Here is an 18,209-nt window from a genome sequence, read left to right on the forward strand (position 1 = left end):
TGGTGGCGTGAATGTGGTGCCAAGTGGATTGCTTGGCGCCTTTGCCCTTCCTAGAGACAACAACAGGGCCCTGGGGTGTGGTGGGGAATGACTGCCCTGTAGGCTCCTCCAAAGCCCTGGGGCTCTCAGACCAACCCCCAGAAACATCCAGAGCCAACAACTACAAAAATAAAGCGTTTATTTCCTATCCAAAAGTGAGCCCTGGGTGTTGGGTGGTAAGGGAGAGCTGGAGACCAGGGTGGGTTTGTGAGAAGTCAGGGCCCTGAGTGAGACCTAGTTGGATGTGGGAAGAACAGGCTTGACTGAGGTCTGGTGCAGGGGGAGGGATAGAGAGTGCTGTGGGGACTGTTTCAAGTTGCTGGCAGCAGAAGAGACCACCTTCAGGGACAGCCTGCAGAAAGACAGAAACAGAGATGTTGACAGGCCCAGGCCCAGGTGTAGAAATAGACATTGCTGGGCCCAGGGTGCCGGGGGTGGCTCAGTTGTTGGGCGTCTGCCTTCGGCTGGGGTCATGACCCCGGGGTCCTGGGATCGAGCCCCGCATTGGGCTCCCTGCTCAGGCGGGAAGCCTGCTTCTCCCTCTCCCACTCCCCCTGCTTGTGTTCTCTCTCTCGCTGTCTCTCTCTCTATCAAATAAATAAATTTAAAAATCTTAAAAAAAAAAAAAAAAAAGACATTGCTGGGCCCAAAAAGCACCCGCTGGAACAGAGGAACCTGGGAGGACACTCTAAGGCAGGAACTGCAAACCCAAATACCTACAGAGACCAAAGAATTCAAATGAGAGAAGCTAGCTCAGTGTCAGATGATCTCGAGAGGCCCCATCTCAAGAGGACGATGGCCACTCAACACCATGTTGATTATTGCCAGGTGGAATGTTGGCCCTGGATTGCCAGAACGCCCCACATTGTTTTTTTTTTTTTTTAGAGAAGCTGGAATATCTGGATATTTATGTGAACTCTCCTGATTTTTAGTGCTGGCAACTCATTCATATTTTGGAAAAAAAAAAAAAAAGCCATGAGAATAGAAGAATACATATCTGGGGGGTCATCATCTGTTTCCTGTGTGGGCTGAGAGATGAGGTGAGCCCCTCCAGCCCGGGCTGGTAGTGGGAGGTCTAAGGAGTCTTGGGTTGCTCAGATGCCAGCCATCTCAAACCTCATCCCTCTCAAGATGACATTGCTTCCAAGGTCTCCAGCAGAGCCCCGGGGGACAGGGGGCTGGGACAGAAGGCCTCACGATATCACGAAGCTATCTCTGCAGTGGAATCTGCAATCTGTCCCTCTTGTCTTAGACACCAAGATCCTTCCTGCTCTTGCCTCTGCCTTCACTTCCTGCGCTGGATCTGGGACCCTCCCCCAGCCCCCGATGCTCCCCCATATCTACCTGCCTCCGGGTCCTGGGGAGAAAGCAGGACATGTCATCTGCCCGGCCTAATCGGCACTGCATTCCGTCTCATGCCTGTTGGGTTCCACAGCCTCAGGTGGCTCCCCTCACAGAGGGGAAGGACAGGGGAAGGTTTGGAAAAGGGAACAGGGTCGGAAGTGACCAGGCTTTGTAAAAAAGTCCAGAGAATGCAGAGCCAACCAGACCAGCTAGTGGCTGCTGACCCGAGGCAGGAGGCCAAGGGGCCCAGCCCCTCCCTGGAGGGCAGGCAGCAGTGCCCACCCCAGACAGGCCTGGGCCCAGGGCCTGGGTCAGTGGAACGCGTCTGGCCTGGACCGAAAGCTCTGCCGCATGAGGCTTGGGGTCGGAGGTGAGGCCTCTGGCACTGGGGAGGGTCCCAGAGACTCAGGCTCTGAGGGGTAGGGGGATAGCATGGAAGGTCTCAGGTTGGGGGGTGTGGCCCCCATCTCTGCTGTCCCCACACTGGCCGGGCAGTGGACCTCAGCGAGAGTAGTATCCTGGAGGCTAGGCAGTGGTCCAGATAGACAGGGAGAGATGCACGGAGGTCTCAGCTGGGGACCAGGAGGGTCTGGGGGCCAAGCCGAGGCTACTGGGTGGCCCGGGGGACCCAGCCTGGCCTGTAGCAGGCCCATGATATGTCGAAGCTCCCGGCTCAGCTGAGACACTTCCTGATTGAGACGGGAGATCTGTTGAAAACATAACAAATTTTCCCCAGGTGTCACAACAACCACCACTCTCCTAGATGCACCCCCCATACACAGTTCACAAAACTCTTTCCCAGCCTGAGAAAAAGGCAGGGCAGGGCAGGGGTTATCTTTGTCAAGATGTAAACACTCAGCCTCTTTCCAAAAAGGATTTGGGACTGTGGCTATTGCAACACCCCCCTCCCTGACTTTTATAAGAGGCAGAAAAATGGGCCTCGAAGAGGCCACAAAGCTGGAGGTGACAGACCCAGGCTTAGTCTCAGGTGATCCCAACACACACGCTCAAGTGTGTCTATTCAGGGCTTTGCAAATTTCAGGGAGTACAGAATCAACTGAGAAACTTGTCAAAATGCAGATTCCTGGGCCCCACCCCAGACATTCCAAATTGGGTGAGGCTCGGGGTTCCCCATCTTAATGGTGCCGGCAGACACTCAAGTGTGGGAATCACCAAGCCTAGAACTGTGACCCAAGTGGGACTGGCCCTCCAGCTGGCTAAACCGGGGCCTGGTCCTGCCCGCATCCCCAGGGCCCGCCCAGCCCAGGGGCTGCCCTCCTGGGATGCCTCCTATGTTTATCAGAACCCAGGGAAGGCCCACTCCCAAAGGGTTGGGCCTGGCAGTGCCCTGGTGACAGCTCAGAGATCCCCGGGGAGGAGGCACAGGCAGAGCCTGGCCATATAAGATCTGGGCTCTTCCTGACCAGGGTTCAGACACTAGGATCTAGCTCTCCCAGGGCTGAAGACCTCCCCCCCTCCCTATCCTCTGGCCCCTATGTTCACTGAGCATCCACTTCCCAGGGCTGGGGTGAGGAAAAGGACTTGGTAGGGGGCAGGTCCCTAAAGGAGAGAACCCGACGGTGGTGGAGGGAGGAGAGGCTCTCTTCACAGGCGGGAGGACCTGAAGCAGCTGGGAAGGAGCAGAAGGGGTCACTGAGTGCTTACAGTGGGCCAGGGACTGGCCAGGCACGGGTGTGCTCTTACCTCATCCTCAACGACTCTGGCAAAAAACATATCCTTTTCCCCATTTTTAGACGAGGAAATTGAAGTTCAGGGTCGTTGTGGGACTTGCGTAAGGTCACCCAGCTAGTGTGAATATGCGAACTCAGGACTCTGGGTCTAAAACCTGAAATGCTCTACTATGAGGCACATCTCCCAAGATGGTATTTTCCAAGGTTGGAGGGGAGGAGCCAGCCCCCACCCACCTCCTGGTTCAGCCTGCAGACCTTTTCCTTCATCTCCTCAGCCTCCGTGGCCAGTTCCTGGCTGGGCCTGGTCCCTGCAGGCAGAATGGGGTGAAGGGATGCAGGGTGAATGTGGGGGGCAGGAGTCCACAGCCTGGGCTGGGTGCCCTCCTGTTGCCGGGCAGGCAGAGAACAAGGGGAGAGGGAGCTCTGGGATCAGGATGATGGGAAACCCAGACTCTTCAAGCTGGTTTCAAGGCCCTATAACTTTCCCTGCCCCCTTCCCTCTACCCCTGCCCCAGCTCTATACGCAGAAGCTTCTCTTTAGCACCTAAACAAAATATGCTCTTCTCTCCTGCCTTTATGGCTTCCAGCAACTGCTTTGCTCCACCCCTCAAACTCCTGCCCAGCCTTTAAGACCCAGCACAAGTGTCCCCTCCTCTAAGAAGGAGAGTTAGGGGTGCCCTCTTCTCGTACCTCAAAGCCTTGTTCTTGTCTCAGTCATGGTACTTAACACCCTGTTCTGGAATCATTTATCCCAGGACACAGTTGTGTCCCCCACTGGATTGGGAGCTCACTAAGGATGTAGGCCAGGTCTGGTTTATCTGTGTACGCCCAGCACAGAGCCCAGCACGTGGTCAGCCCTTACTGCATGTGGAATGGACGGCTGAAGGGATGGGTGGATGGCGCATGAATGGATGACTGAGAGGTGAAGTCTGTGGCTGGCCCTTACCTGAAGGAGGGGCCTGTGAGCAGGGCCTAGGGTGCTCAGGCCTCCTGCTGAACCGAAATGTAGGGGCCTCCGCTGTGCTGCCAGAGTCCTCGATGCCATCCACTATCCTGGGATGGGGGCAGTGATCATCAGTCCCATGGGGAGAGGGCAAGGGCCAGAGCAGAGCAGGCAAAGGGTAACCGGGGACAGCAGTGCCAGGGAGATGGGGAGGAGCGGCGGTCAAAGAGGGGTGGGGGTGCAAGTGTGGTGGATCAGGAAGGGCGGATGGGCAGATGGGGCAGAGACAGGACGAGCACTGGACGAGCACTGGTTGGAATGCTGGGGACAGAGCCCAGAGAAGGTTCTAGAAGCCAGCAGGGGTATGGGGAAGGCAGGGGAGGCTGGCGTCTCACCGGGGACTGAGGTCCGGAGGTCCAAAGGTTCCCAGTGGGGGAATGAGAAGCTGGGGGAGCTTCCAGGCAGCAGAGCCCCTGGGGGGGCCATGAGGGGAGGGCCTGTGACCCCGGCCAGCCAAGGCAGGGGAAGGGGTTGGGGACAGGGAAGGGGAGGAGACAAGGCCTGAGAATGGGGGCAGCTCCTCGCCCAAGAGGCTGACCAGGGAGCCCCGGGGTCGTGCTGGGCTGAGGTTGGGCAGCAGGAGGGGCCGGCGGGGCCTAGAACCACCCCCAGACTCCACCCCAGTCTCAGCCTCTGTGATGGATGGCAGGGTCTTGTCTGAGGAGGAGCCGAGGCTTTCCGAGCGGGGCTGTGGGCAGAGGGCGGCTGATGTCAGGACAGTGAACAATAGGCCCCTTCATTAAGCTACAGCCTTCACTGGCAGATGCTGCTCGCCATCCCCCTCCCTTCTCCCACAGCAAAGGAGCCAAGGAAAGGTGCCCCCCAGCTCCCAGACTCTCCCCCATGTAACCTCAACCCTACCCAGGAAGGTGGTGTTACCTGGGAAAGGCGAGGAGACCGGGAAAAGCGGCTGAGGCCCTGTGGGGACACAGGGGGGTTCAAGGTGACTCACACCTCCCCCCTCCCCTGCTGCAGCACTTCCTAGTCCTACCCATCAAAGCTGTGGGCTTTGAGAATGGGGGCCTTTCTGTGGAACTGAGTCAGAGATCCCTCCAACTCCAACTCCAACTCAGAGACATCTGAGTGGCAAAGTCAATCCGAAAAGCAGTGAAAGACAAAGGCCCAGAGCCTAAGCCAAAATGGGCTCAGGACATATTTGGTGAGTGCAGAAGAGGAAACCCAGGGGATGATGCCCCAGTTCAGAGAGGGACTTGACAGAGGAGGAGCCCACAAGGGGTACTGTTTCCAAAGTGAGGGCCCTCTGAGGAGTCTGGAGTGAGGCTGAGGGGTGGCTGACAGGACATGATGGGTCAGAGGAGTTGGAAGTACAAGTGGTGAGAGATGGTCCATGGGGTTGGGTGATGGCCAATGGAGAAGGGTCAGGTGGGGATGGAAGATGTCAAGCATGGAAGGGACAATGGAAGTGGGTGCCTGGGATTGAGAAATGATTTTCTCAGGGTGGAAGGAGATGCGTGAGGCTCTCTCTCGGGCCGGGGGGGGGGGCCTGCTCTGAAGGAGGGGACCTTAGAGGAGATGGAGGCCATAGGGGGTCTACATACATTGGTGTCAGAGCCCTGGCGCAGGTTGAAGGTGAGGTCCCGGGGCAGGCCAGCCCGGAAGGCAGCCCCGTACTCAGGATAGAGCCTCAGGACCTCAGCCAGCCCTCGGCTGCTCAGCTGCTGCAGGCCACAGTAGGTCAGTGCCTTCACGTCAGCGCTGGTCTTCAGCACGCAGCTTGGGCCTGCCCCTGACCCAGGCTCCTGCCCCGGCTCAGGGATATCTGCCCCAATCAGGTCCCCCTTCCCTGTGGGTAAGGGATGGGGACAGTCAGCTGGGGCAGAGGGACCAAGAGGATATCAGCGGGAGGTGGTCAATGGATTTGACGGATGGTCAGTGTGTTTGAAGTGTGGTCGAAGATGGACCAATCAATAGGATTGGTGGAAATAATCAATGGAGTTGGGAAAAAGTCAGTGAGAATGACAGATGAAGTTGGGAGACAGTCAATGGGGGATGTCAGTATAATCAATGGAATTGGATGATCAGTAAAGAATGGCCAGAGGGGTCAGTTAAAGGGTAAAGGTCAATGGAGTTGAGGGTCAATGGGAAGGGTCAATGGAGTTGGGAGATGGTGCAGTGGGAAAGGACCAATTGAGTTGGGGGAGAGTCACTGGGGGAGGGTTGATGGGTTGATGGCCAATGGGATTAGGGGAGAGTCCGAGGGTATGGTGGAAAGGGGATGGTAGTAGGGTGAAGGAACCAGGAAAGAGGACTCCTCAGCAGGAATTCCACATATCCATTAGGGGTATCCCAGTCCCTAGATTCCTGGCCACACCGAAGGCCTCTGGGGCAAGGTTCCGGGGTAGGTAGTAGGTGGTGGTGGGATCCTCACCCAGGATGGCCAGCACCATGTTGTCTCGAAGCACCTCAAGCGAGCCGGAGCAGACGTAGTAGTGTGCCTGCAGGGCGTCCCCACGGCGCAACAGGTACTCGCCTGGAGCGCAGAACGAGGTCTTGATGTGCAGGGAGAGGGCCCGCAGGCAGCCCCTGCTCGCCGCTCCAAACAGCGGCAGCTGCAGGATCTCCCGATTCAGGTGCATAGCGATGTCAGCTCTCAGCTCGTCTGGGAAGTCACGCAGTAACTGCATAAGGGGCATAGGTCATTCTAGCCGTCCCCCTACAGCTGCTACTTGAGTTCTACAAATGTGCTGAGCTGTCTCCAAGGGGAGAGCTCCAACTTGCCCTTTGCTTCGAAGTGACCCCTTTCTGACCTTCAGGAAGACCCGTGTGTGTCAAACCTCAATTTTGCTTGTGTGTGGACCTCCCAACCCAAGTTCTGGAGCAGAGACTAGGTCTCTTCTTGTCTGTCCACTGCCCATGACTATGTGCAGTGGTCACTCACATGTCCTGGTTGCTCAACCCCACACAAGGACCAGCCCTGGTGGGTCAGCCTTTCAACCAAGAGGCAGGAAACTAGAAGTCAGCTCTGCCCCTAAATCCCTGTGGACCTTGGGCAATCCATTTGCTCTCTCTGGGCCTCTGTATCCTCATCTGTAAAGATGCAGGGTTACACTAGGCCTTGAACATTACCAATGTCTTTCAAGGAACCAAACTTAACGTTCACAGAGCCAACCTCATCTTATGGAGCCCCTAGACCACTCTGGCTTGCTCACCTCTCCCTCTCCCCCATTTCCTCCCCAGGCTCCTCTTGTAACTTTCCATACTCTTCCTGCATCATGGCAACCGGCTCCATGACTTCCCTACTCCTGGCGAGCCCGGAGCCCTGCATATGGATCTAGACCTGTGTTTTCATCTATCCATGGAGCAGCCTGCACCTGGATCTCCCACAAGCACCACACCATCATCCTGGTCATTTTCACCCCACAGTCCAACTTTCCTCCTGCGATGCCTCCATCACACCCCTTTGCCCAAACCAGGAACCTGGGACTCATTCTGAGCTCCTCTCCTGCAACCAGCTGAGCACCGGGTCCCATGGCTCCTATTCTCAGAAACACCTCCTAGAGCCCCAGGCCACTCACCAGCCTAAAAGTTTTGCAGGCTAAAATCTAAATTCAAGACCGTCCATGAGCTGGGCTGGCCCGCCTCCCCAGCCCTGTCTCTTGCACTCCTGTCTCCCTCCTCCCTCCACAGCACTCACACACCCGTTCCTGAAGGCTCACTGAAGGACTTTCAGTTCCCTGAACTCGCCCTGCTTTTTTACGTCAACGTTTCCGGACCTCTGTTCCTAATAATGCTCTTTCTGCCTGGAATGGCCTCTGGTAGCAGGCTGATTTCCTTCTTGCCCTTCACAATGTCCCCTCTTCTGTGCCATCTTCCCTGACTCCTCCAGGCCTCCCTCCAGCAGAGTCCCAATCACTGCGTAATTATTTCTTTTACCTGCCCGCCTCCCTCACCCAACTGGTGTCTCCCTGAGGACAAGGGCTGAGTGTCATCATCTCTGAACTCCCCGTGTCCAGCACAGAGGCTGGCCCAAAGCAAGTGCTCAGGAAATGCGGCCTGAGGGGAGGACGGCATTAGCTGAGCCCTGAGCTCCCTTTCAGCTCCCGTATTCTAGCGCAAAGGGGAAGGGATGTGGATTTGGGTGGGTGCACGCCCCCGCGAGCCGCCCCTCGCCTCCCGGGACCCCGCCGGCCGCCCCTCCTTCCCCACGGCGGGAGCCCCGCGCACTACCTCGTTGGCATCGATGCCGCTGTTGACGGCCCACGTGGTCTGGAAGGACTCGAGCATGCGCTGCTTGAGCGGCCGCGGCAGGCGGTGCACGCGGATGAAGTCCTTGAGGTCCTTCATGCGGCTGTGGTAGAGCGAGCGGCGCGAGTACATGCGCTGGATGATGGCCGTCACGTTCCCGAACACCACGGCGTGCATCAGCGCTGCAGCGGCGGCAGCGGGCAGCCCGTGAGGGGCGGGCCCCCCCCCCCCCCCGCCTCCTCCCGCGCCCTCCGCGGCTCTGGGTTCCCGGGGAAGGAGGGGCAGGAGAGCCAGTAGGCTTGGGTTGGGGGGGCAGGGAGGGGCCAGACCTGATGCTCCTCTCCTGCCCCTCCCCCCCCGTCATGAACTTGGGTTTCCCACCCCCTTCGCAAGAGGCTAGGCCTTTTGTGTGGCATGGCCCCCAGGGCCAGCATGTAGTAGGTGCTGAGGAAACGGCTATGAATGAATGAATGAACGACTGTCTGGACGTGGGTGGACAGCTTGCCTTCTCTGAGCCCGTTTCCCCAGCTGCGCGCTGGGCTTAGCAGGGCCACCCCGGGGCTTGGCAGGCCCGGCCTCACCGCCTATGAGCATGGTGCAGATGGAGAAGATCTTCTCCGCGTCGGTGTTGGCACACACGTTGCCGAAGCCCACGCTGGTGAGGCTGCTCAGCGTGAAGTAGAGGGCAGCGATGTAGGCGCTGCGTCGCGTCGGGCCGCCCGCCGAGCCGTTGACGTAGGGCTCCTCCAGCCGCTTGCCCAGCTCGTGCAACCAGCCTGGGGGGTGGAGGGAGGCAAGGAGCAGCTGCATTGGGCTGGGGGGGGGGGGGTAGAGCTGGCTTTCCCTGAGCTGCCTGCGCTTGACCTTGGGCAAGTATTTAGAAAGGCAAGGGGAGGTTTGCACCCGCAGGCACAGGAAATGTGAGGAGCAGCCTGGGCCTGGGAGTCCCCACAGTGAACTGGTTACAGTTGCAGTAACCAAGGCTAAGCTGCTGAGCTGCTGACTGTTTGAAGGGGGGGCTCTCTAATAGCTTATTGAGCACCCCTTGTGTACAGGGTGCTGGCACTTGACCCGCCAGACATTCTCCCTGCCCTAGTGGAACTTAGAGTCTGGAGGGGAAAGACACATGAAATAAATTGCAGGTGGGCAGTGAGCTACTCAAAGGGAAGAATAGGGCGTCCAGGAGCCATAATGGGTTAGGGAGAGCCAACCCAGTTGGGGGGGGGGTGTGTGGTTCCTGAAGGGCTCCCTTAGGACAGAGGGTTTTAGTGGAGATCGCAAGGAATAGAAAAGTCACCTAGGGGAAGAAGGGAGGGAGAGGATTCCTGAGAGGAAAACATGTTCAAGGCCGTTGTGAGAAAGCAGTACAGCCCCGGGGGGTGGAAGGAGGCCAGTGTGGCCGCAGCAGAGGGCGCAGGGGAGAAAGGGAAGCCAGGTGGGGAGAGAGAAGGCTGCAGGGCTATGCAGGGTGCGGACCAAGTGCGGACTTGATTGTGAGGGCATTGCGGAGCCCCTGACAGGGTCCAGGCAGGGTACTGCTCCATCTGCCCCAAACACCCTCTCCACCATCAGAGTGTTTCCTGTACTGTTTTGATCACTGGTCTGTCACTGGTCTGGCTCCCCTGCTAGGCTGTGAGGTCACCTGGTCCCACCCCTGGTCTTCAACTCAGTACTCCCACGCCTGACCGGGAAGGAGCTCAATGCACGTTTGTTGGATGGAGGGAAGAACGTGGGCTGGTGGGGGTGGTGCTGGGGGAGGCATCCGCTTGGGGGCCAGTGTAGACAGGGCAGGCAGATGGGTGTCAGTGGAAGCCTGGCACCGGTGGCTCACCGATGTCCCAGAGCAGCGGGTCATTGGCCTCCATCTCCCGGCGGCCGATGACGTACCAGACGCAGGCCATCCAGTGGGCGAGGAGTGCGAAGACGGACATGAGCAGCGTGAGCACCACAGCGCTGCACTGTGAGTAACGCTCCAGCTTCTGCAGCAGCCGCAGCAGCCGCAGCAGCCGCACGGTCTTCAGCAGGTGCACCAGCGAAGTCTGCGGGAGCACGGCGGGGGAGGCTGTCAGCGGGCACACCTCCTCGGAGCCCCCAGGGCCCCTCCCAGCGCCTTGTCACCAGATGCCCGGGAGCCAGGGGAAGCTGCAGCAGGAACAACGGCCCTGCTGTCCTGAGAAAGTGACCAGGGAATGCAGCAGGGAGAGAATAATACCAACGCTAATAAAGGCTAACACTTACTCCGCGCGGACTGGCTTACTTATATAAGTACTCGCTCTGTGCGTCAGGCACTGGGCTAAGCATTTATAATCCTCATGAAAAAACTCACGCCTTCAGTTCAATTATCATCACTGTTCCCAGTTTGCAGATGAGTAAACTAAGGCTCAGAGAGGCTAGTGATTTGCTCAAGGTCACACACCGAGGAAACGATGGAGCTGGGACTTCCCTCTGAGCAGCTACCCAAGTCCATTTTGTGCTGTGCTGCCTCTAGCACCGTAGGCTGGTGAAAAAGCAAGTCTTGGTCAGAGGTAAGGAGTGATCTCTGGTCCCTGCTTGACACCCCCAAAGTCCTACACAGCCGACTGTGGGCGCAATCAACTGTGGGCGAGAGCTGGTTGTCGGCGACGACAGCATCTGTGAAGGGAGCCATCCCTCGAGACACAGAGAAGCAAGGGAGAGTGGGACCAGACAAGAGGCCTGGGGACTGGGGAAGGTTAGGGGCTGTTCTCAGGGTGGGTCAGCTGCAGATGAGGGGGGCATGCTGGAATGTTGAGGGAAGGAGACCAGGAACTGAGGGAGCCTCAGCGCTGGGCTTTGAGGTCTTAGCCCCTGTGGGGCTGGGTGGGGGCTGATGGAGCTAGTGGTACCTCGTAAGCATCCTGTAAGTGTCACCAAAAATACCACTCTGACCTGTTTTCACTGTGGTCATTAATGCTTCAGTTAGCCCTCTGAATTTTAGAGAAGAGGAGCAGGTACTCTGGGTGGGGGCAGCTTGGAAGCCAGGGCTGGGGGCTCTGGGGCAGGGCCTGGGGAACTTAATATGAAGGCCCTTCCAGAAGCCTCTAGCATCATCCCCCGTAGTCTTGGCCCTACACGGCTCCTGAGCCACCTCCTGTCCTTTTCTCTAATTTTAGGTGAAGGAGCTGGAAAGGAGGTGGCCCTGCTTCCTCCACATGGACCGTCTCCAGGGCTTAACGCCTGCCCCCAGCTCCCAGAGTTTCTGCCTCCAGATTTGAATCCTTCAGGGCTGCCTCTAGTCACCTGCCCCTGCGCCTCACTCTCTTGGGGCCCTCCTCTCCTTCTCCTTGGACCAGAATGTCCCAGGCCTGGCTCCTTTCAGTCCACAGCTCTCTCCATGCCTACTCATCCTCTATCTTTGCTCTGCCTCCCTCCAGCCCAGCACTGCTCCTCATCTCCCCTTGTGCCACCTCATCCACTCGGGGGCCTTGCGTTCCTGGGAAGTAGGGTGGTGTGGTGGAAGGAGGGGTAGACTAGGAGTCTGGAGACCTGGTTCCAATCTCCTGCCTGCTACTTCTAGCTCTGTGACCTGTGGCAAGCTGCTTAACCTCTCTGAGCCTTTGCGTCTACCTCTGAAAAAGAGAATCTGCCCAGAGGGGTTACTGTGAGACTCAAAGAAGATGATGTGCATGAAAGGACTTAGTAAGTGAAAGGTGGCCCTGAAGGTACCAGAGGAGCGGGACTGCCTGGGAGGAGGGACAGGGGCCTCCCTGCAGCTCTCCCTCTCCCCAGGGACAGCTGTCTGCCTGCTGACACAGCCTGGGAGGCATGGGATGGGAGAGTGCGCTCACGGGGAGGGGTGGGTAGCTCTACTCAGCGTGGCCGGAGCTCAGGGCAGACATACACACAGGCACGTGTGTGGGAGCGTGCACACCCGTGTGCGCAGCCAGGAGCAGGAGAAGAGGCCCACAGCCCGTCGGCGGCTAGTTAAATCCGGCTGCGTGTAGGTGGTTTCCTGCTATAGCTGAGTGTGGCAGAGAGCGGAGCGCACAGGGAAACTGCTCTCCACCTCCCCACCCAACAGCCAAGGGAGTCTGGGGACACAGGGTGGGACTCCCTCACCCTGGACTTGAGAGAGCACCTGCTATCTGCTGGCTGGCTGCAGAGCTGACCACCCAAGGCACCTCCAGGCAGTCCCCCGGGAGATGGGAGGACCCAGGCCCTGGCACTCTCTGCCTCCAAACCCACCCCACAGCCTCCACCTCCGTGTCTTGGCTTACTATGCTCCCCCCAGATGCTCTCTCCCCATCCCCTGTCAGCCAAATCCTGCTCTCTGTTCTAGGGTCTAGCTCTGCTCTATCTCCTGCAGGAGTCCTTCCCAGACCACCTGGGCCTTTGTCCCAGCTGGGGCGCCTTGGCCTCCCAGGCACTGGCTAGATTTCAGATCATCAGATCATTTTCATGCATGCCCACTTTCCTGCCTGGAACTCCAAGATCAGCTAGCTCCGGGCCCAGCCCCCAGCAATACCTGGGCCCCACCTTCCTCTCCATTCACCTCTTCTGTTCCTGCTGTCCCCTCCAACAGTCCTGCCCCCTCACCAGCTTAGCTGCCTGGAGGCTGAATCCTTGTCCCTTTCCCCCACAGTGACCATGCTCCACACAGTGCTTTGCAGACAGCTAAATGCTCATCAGTTGTTTGTTAAATAAAAATGTGAAAAGTACCACTCATTTGGCATCAGACCAACGCCGCCTTGGTAGCCCTAGTTAGCTTTTCATTTGTTTCAGCTTCCCTCAGTGATTGTGAGCTGAGCTCCCCGAGAGCACAGACCCTCCCAGCTCCTTCTGAGCAGCTAGCACGGGGCTCGGCCCACAGCAGGGGCCTGACGACTACTTGCAGATGGATGGATGGGAAGGGCTGAGTCTGGGTTGGGGTTCCCTTAGTGTGAGATGCTGCGCTGAATTTGGGAGGCTGGGCTGCCGGGTGGGACAGGGGTCACTCACCACGGTGATGTTGAAGACATAAAGCAGGTCAAATGGCAGAGCAGCAATAAGGTCAACAAAGAACCAGGTGGCCAGGTAGTGAAGGCCAATGGAACGAGGAGCAGAGACCACCTGGCCGGACTGGGACACATAGGTGGTGCGGAAGTTCAGGATGATATCTGGGGGTGCAAGAGGCTGTTACCAGCGGGCTTCGTTACTAGGCTTACCAAGGAACTGAGTAAGCTGGGAATAAGCCTGAGACCCAGAATGGAGTTGGAGGCAGGAATGGGGAAGACAGATTGGGCTTCTGGCTGCTCTTTAGGGAGGAGTGGTCTAAAGGCTGAAGGGCTCGAGGCTCGGGGCATTTGGATCATTAGGACTTAAAGACCCAGAAATGGTTGGGCTCTGAATGCCTGGGTCCTGAGGGCTCAGGATGGAGCGAAGCTTGGATGAGTGGGTTCCCCTAGCCCACCCGCCAAGGTATATGGGGCAGAGGGTCTGACCCAGGATGAAGAGCATCTCCACGGCGATGTCGCTGACAAGGGTGTGTCGGGAAGTGATGGGGGTGTCATCATCGCCCAAGAAGCAGACATTGTAGGGGACGGTGACCGCAACGTAGAAGGTGGCGAGGAGGATGAGGCCGTCCCACACGGCCTTGGGGACGCTGTAGTGGAGGAGGAGGCAGCGGGACCCCCCCACGGAGGCCACCTTGTACTCGGGCACTGATGGCTTTGGCTCAAACACGTTCTAGAGGGAGAGGGGTGGCGGTTGGGGACATTTAAGGGAAAGGGGAGCCAAAGCTTAGGGAAGGGAGAGGCAGGGGAGGGGGAAGGGGGGGAGTGGGCGCTGCAGGCATGACCACAAGAGGAGATAGAAGGTGCGGGAAAGGGGTTCATGGACTGGCGCCTGACACTTCCTTCCTCTGCCAATCTACTGCTCGGGTCCCCTTTAGATCAATCATGTTTTGTGGGAGGGATTTATAAGGCTTGACCTTCACCCTGCTTGAGAAGGAGATTATGACAAATCAGGCACATGCCTTAGACCTCACCCACCCAGGGGTCACTAACTTCTCCCTCAAGTTTTGCTTGGAATCTGGGGTCCCTGTGGGGGATGGGGATATCCCAGAGATGAAGGGAGGCACAGCACACTCCATTCCCTGTAGCCCCCACAAACTACACAGAGAGTTGGAGAATTGATCCCGTGGCTTTATCAGGGTCCTAGGGCTGGGTACCAGGACCCTAATGGGGGCTTTCTCCCTAGAACCACAGTTTGTGATTTCACCCCCCATGAGGTAACACTATCATTCAGAGGTAGGTGATATAATTGCTGCTAGATCCCTGTCCTTATGACATCGTCAGAGTAAAGTAATGTCAATCATAAGGAAGCAAGGGAGGTGGGGTTGGAAGAAGATGTGAAGGCACATGGGACAAAACAGAGAGTCGCACATAAGAAATGGGTGGACAGAGGAACAAGCCACTGGAGGGAGATCAGACAGACAGGGAGACATTAGCAAGGGCGCCTCAGAATCACAGCTGGGAGATGTTGGGGTGGAGATAGGACTCACATTATTGGTTTTCATGCCTCCCTGGCGTCGGCGGCCAAAGTGGCCAGTCAGCCGGTGTAGGACAGTACGGCTCTGCCTCCTGGCAGATCGGAGTCTTGAGCCGGCTCCCCTCCTGCTAAGTGAGTTTTCTGTTGGGAAGAAGGGTGCAGAGATAAGTGGGGGCACATCCCATGAGACCGGGTAAGGAGATGTCTTGTGTGACCTTCAGCAAAAACCTCTGACCATTCATGCTTCCTCCCCAGACCTGCAGTTACCATGGTTACTGTCCCCGTGGCCTCCTGGGGAGCCAACTCCTGGGCCTCCACTCTGAGTGATGTCCTTGAAGGAAAAGAGGAAAAGCACGACTTCTCCCATCTCATTCTTGATGGGCATCATGTCCAAGAGGCACCAAAAGGCCGAGCCTGTAGATGTGGAGAGACGGAAGGAGGGGGTGAGCAGCCCGTGACACCCTTTTCCCCTTGATCACCCAAGGTTCTTGGGCATGGTCAAAGGGCTTGGCAAAGGTTTAGAGATGGAAAGAACCCCAGAGATTATGTCAGCTGACTCCTTCCCTTCCCGATAGGAGAAGCAAGGCCTAGAGAGGATCAGGGATGCACTAAGTATCATAGTCAGCTTGTGGCAGTGTGGGGACCAGCACTCAGGATTCCACTGTGCCAGGTGGACTCTGCGTATGGCCCAGGATCTGCGCAGGCCTGCAGGGCAGGCCAGGCCCCCTTACCATCCTTTCGGTAGAAGCAGATCTCAGCCCGGTGCTCCTGATGACCCTCCAGGGCCTTGTGCAGCCTCTGCAGGGCTGGCTCACTGGTCTCTGGACCATAGAGGAAACGGCAGCTGCAGGTTTTCTGCATGACCTCAGTGCGGCCGTAGCCTGTGAGCTCACAGAATCCGTCAGAGCAATAGACAATGGGAAAGCCCCGTGGGCCCTGTGCGTTGGCCAGCAGGAAGTTGCTGTCTGTGGGAAGAAGAGGTCAAGGTTAGGTCAAGGCCAGGAGGGGAGCTTAGCTTCAAGGTGGGCAGTACCTCCCCCAAGCTGTGTCAGAGGTCACAGAGCCAGAAGGTTCCCAGGCTTCCATGTGATTCCTGGATCCCCTTTGGGCTATTCTGAAATGAGAGTAAGAAGAGATAGAGCAAAAGGACAAGGACTTAAGGATGGCCTAGAACCCAGACAGGGACCAGTGGGGGGTTGAAGAAGGTCATGCGGTCCTTCCCCCTGCCTTCAAGCTGGTGAGCTATTACAGGGGAGCTATAGTAGTAAGGGCATGGGCTCCAGAATGACACCTCTGCCACTTTCCCACTGTAACCTTGGAGAAGGGGTAATGAGCTCTTCTGTGCCTCAGCTTTCTTATCTGCAAAGTGGGGCATAATATATCTTCCTCACATGACTGTTTGTGAAAGTGCGTTACCTGGGGAGAACAAAGCCTGGCACATACTAAGTGCTATACTGAGAAGTTAAAAACGACTCCCCCACGTTCCCACAGCTTTCAAAACACATGCATAGCCGCTATCCGGTCCTCCTATTAGAGAGTAGACAGGGCAGAGATTCTGGTGACATCACACCCATTTTATTGATAGGAAACCAGAAGACGGATATTATACGAACTCACAAATCTCCTCTGTTGGGGGAGGGAGACAGTGATTAGTAGAGTCCTCATTCTCTGCCTTCCAGAAAAGGTCTTCTTTTTAGCATCTCTTTAGGTAATTTCAGGGGGTCTGTCCCAGTGCTCAAAGTCTGACAGCATATTGGGCAAGGAAGTTTTTAACCCAGCAACCCCAGGAGTAGAAGCTGAGTTGGATTCCTCTGGCTCCAATGGGTGGAAGCCACAGGGGGGCTCTGTGGGCCATCCAGGGGCAGAGTCTCAGCTGAGGGAAGGGGCCTGAGACACAACCAGTGCTGGGTGCTAAGAGGGGTGAGTGTGTGGGGGTGGAGAGGCTGATGGGGACTGAAGGTGCCTGGGAAGCTCTGGGCCCTGGGCAGCAGCCTCCTTCTTCCATCCCAGGGCCCGTTGCCCCGGTGATGGGAGCTATGGAAACAAGGGAGGTGTCTGTGGGGGGAGAATGGGGAGGCGGCTAGGGCTCCAGCGGCTCGGTTTCCGCCCGCGGGTATCGCTCCCCCCACTTCCAGATACTGGTCAGGGTGCCCGAAGGGGGCAGGGGGAGATGTCTCTGCTCCAAAGTACGGAAAGAAAGGCGGGAGAAGAGGCTGGGAAGGAGGAGTGTGGCTGTCCAAGGTGCTGAACCTGGAATCCAAACTGGGGGTGGGCGAGCAGAGAGTTCCCTCCGTCACACGGACCACCCCCCTACGCCTGCCTCACCTCCCTCAGACACAAACGCGCCAAGATTTGGGGGCGCTTGACCTTAATCCAAGCTAGGTGCTGCTGAAGTCTGATCTTTTTCTTTCTTTCTTTTTTCTTTTTTTCTTTCTTTCTTTCTTTCTTTTTTTTTTTCTGGGGGAAGGAGATGCTGGAGCCTTCTGGAAGTAGACTCCAGAGCGTCTGACCACTTCGTCCCACCTCTGCGTCTCGAATATCCCCACACACGCTCCCAACAGAGCTCTGCCTGGGAGCGGGCGGCTGCCAAGGCCTGTCCTCCGTTTTGCGGCTCAAAGAGCCTTTCCTGACTCCAGTCACACCCCTAACCTTGGCCCCCCGCACTCTTGGCCCTTTTCCAGCCTCCCTTCGCAGTGCACTCCCAGTCCTGATCCTTTCCCGCGGCTTCGGGAGTTCCTAGACGGTCAACTCCACTCTCGCGGCCTCGGGTCTCACCACATCCAGTAGACCCGCGCCGGCGCCGAAGCCGACGTGGCCCCAGCTCGAACACCCAGCCCCAGCCTCGCCCCACTCACGCGTGCCGTCGAAGCGGGTGGCGATCGTGTCCAGAAAGGTGTTTTGCGGGGCCAGCAACCCCTTCATGACCGGCATGGCCTCAGGGCTGGGGTTTGAGGCGCGGCGCTGGGGGGCGTTCAGCGCGGCGGGTAGGGAGGGGGCGCGCTGCCGGCGGGGCCGGGGCGCCCCATGCGCCCGCCTGCCTCCTCCCCTCCTCTCGGCGCCGGCGCCGCCGCTGCCTCTCTGCTCTGAATCCCGCAGCTCTCGGCTCAGCTTGGCGCCGCCTCGGTCCCCCCACCTCCCCACGGGCCAAGTTCTTTCCCCCGGGCTCGGCCCGCGCCCGCCACGTGGCCCGCACGGGGAGGGGCCGCCAGCGACACCCTCACCCTTCTCCGCGGCCCTCCTCCCAGAGGGGAGCGGCCCACGCGTGTCTCTCGCAGAGAGAATTCGGGACACGCCCACCTGGAGCCGAGACCCAATGGGTGGGGCGGGGCTTGAGTAGTAGACACGCCCTCTTCCCGGGGTGGCCACGCCCCCACGCGTGGTTCCCCGGCGACTCCTTGTGGCTCCGCCTTGCGGGTTTCCCCGCGCGCCGCCCACGCTGG

General features: G+C 57.9%; 1 protein-coding gene across 4 annotated transcripts; it reads right to left on the minus strand.

Annotated features, from left to right (window-relative positions):
- Positions 1-161: 161 nt before the first annotated feature.
- KCNH4 (potassium voltage-gated channel subfamily H member 4) lies at positions 162-17,944 on the minus strand. Of its 4 annotated transcripts, none has more exons than XM_078065742.1 (18): positions 17,625-17,941; positions 15,501-15,734; positions 15,037-15,183; positions 14,783-14,910; positions 13,722-13,965; positions 13,240-13,397; positions 10,700-10,780; positions 10,115-10,322; positions 8,865-9,059; positions 8,266-8,465; positions 6,467-6,716; positions 5,637-5,881; positions 4,957-4,995; positions 4,413-4,765; positions 4,021-4,127; positions 3,309-3,382; positions 1,388-2,090; positions 162-391 (listed from the first exon to the last, which is right to left on the minus strand). In XM_078065742.1, exons 1-17 carry the CDS (start codon positions 17,698-17,700, stop codon positions 1,695-1,697), a joined length of 3,135 nt encoding a protein of 1,044 aa, XP_077921868.1. In that variant the 5' UTR covers positions 17,701-17,941; the 3' UTR covers positions 162-391; positions 1,388-1,694. The 4 variants fall into 4 exon arrangements, with proteins under 4 accessions (XP_077921868.1, XP_035925071.1, XP_035925074.1 ...); XM_036069178.2 differs by having other exon boundaries at positions 1,384-2,090; XM_036069181.2 differs by lacking the exon at positions 10,700-10,780 and having other exon boundaries at positions 1,384-2,090; positions 17,625-17,938.
- Between the last annotated feature and the right edge of the window lie 265 nt (positions 17,945-18,209).

This window comes from Halichoerus grypus, chromosome 2, assembly GCF_964656455.1.
Source record: "Halichoerus grypus chromosome 2, mHalGry1.hap1.1, whole genome shotgun sequence".
Lineage (NCBI taxonomy): Eukaryota > Metazoa > Chordata > Mammalia > Carnivora > Phocidae > Halichoerus > Halichoerus grypus.

Coding starts and splice junctions, on each gene's coding strand:
- KCNH4 (XM_078065742.1), bottom strand. CDS start 17,700: ATGCCGGTCATGAAGGGGTTGCTGGCCCCGCAAAACACCTTTCTGGAC. Junction 10,323..10,699: donor CCAGCTCCATCGTTTCCTCG/GTGTGTGACCTT, acceptor GTGCTCCCGCAG/ACTTCGCTGGTGCACCTGCT. Junction 2,091..3,308: donor TCTGCAGGCTGAACCAGGAG/GTGGGTGGGGGC, acceptor TGTTTTCAACAG/ATCTCCCGTCTCAATCAGGA.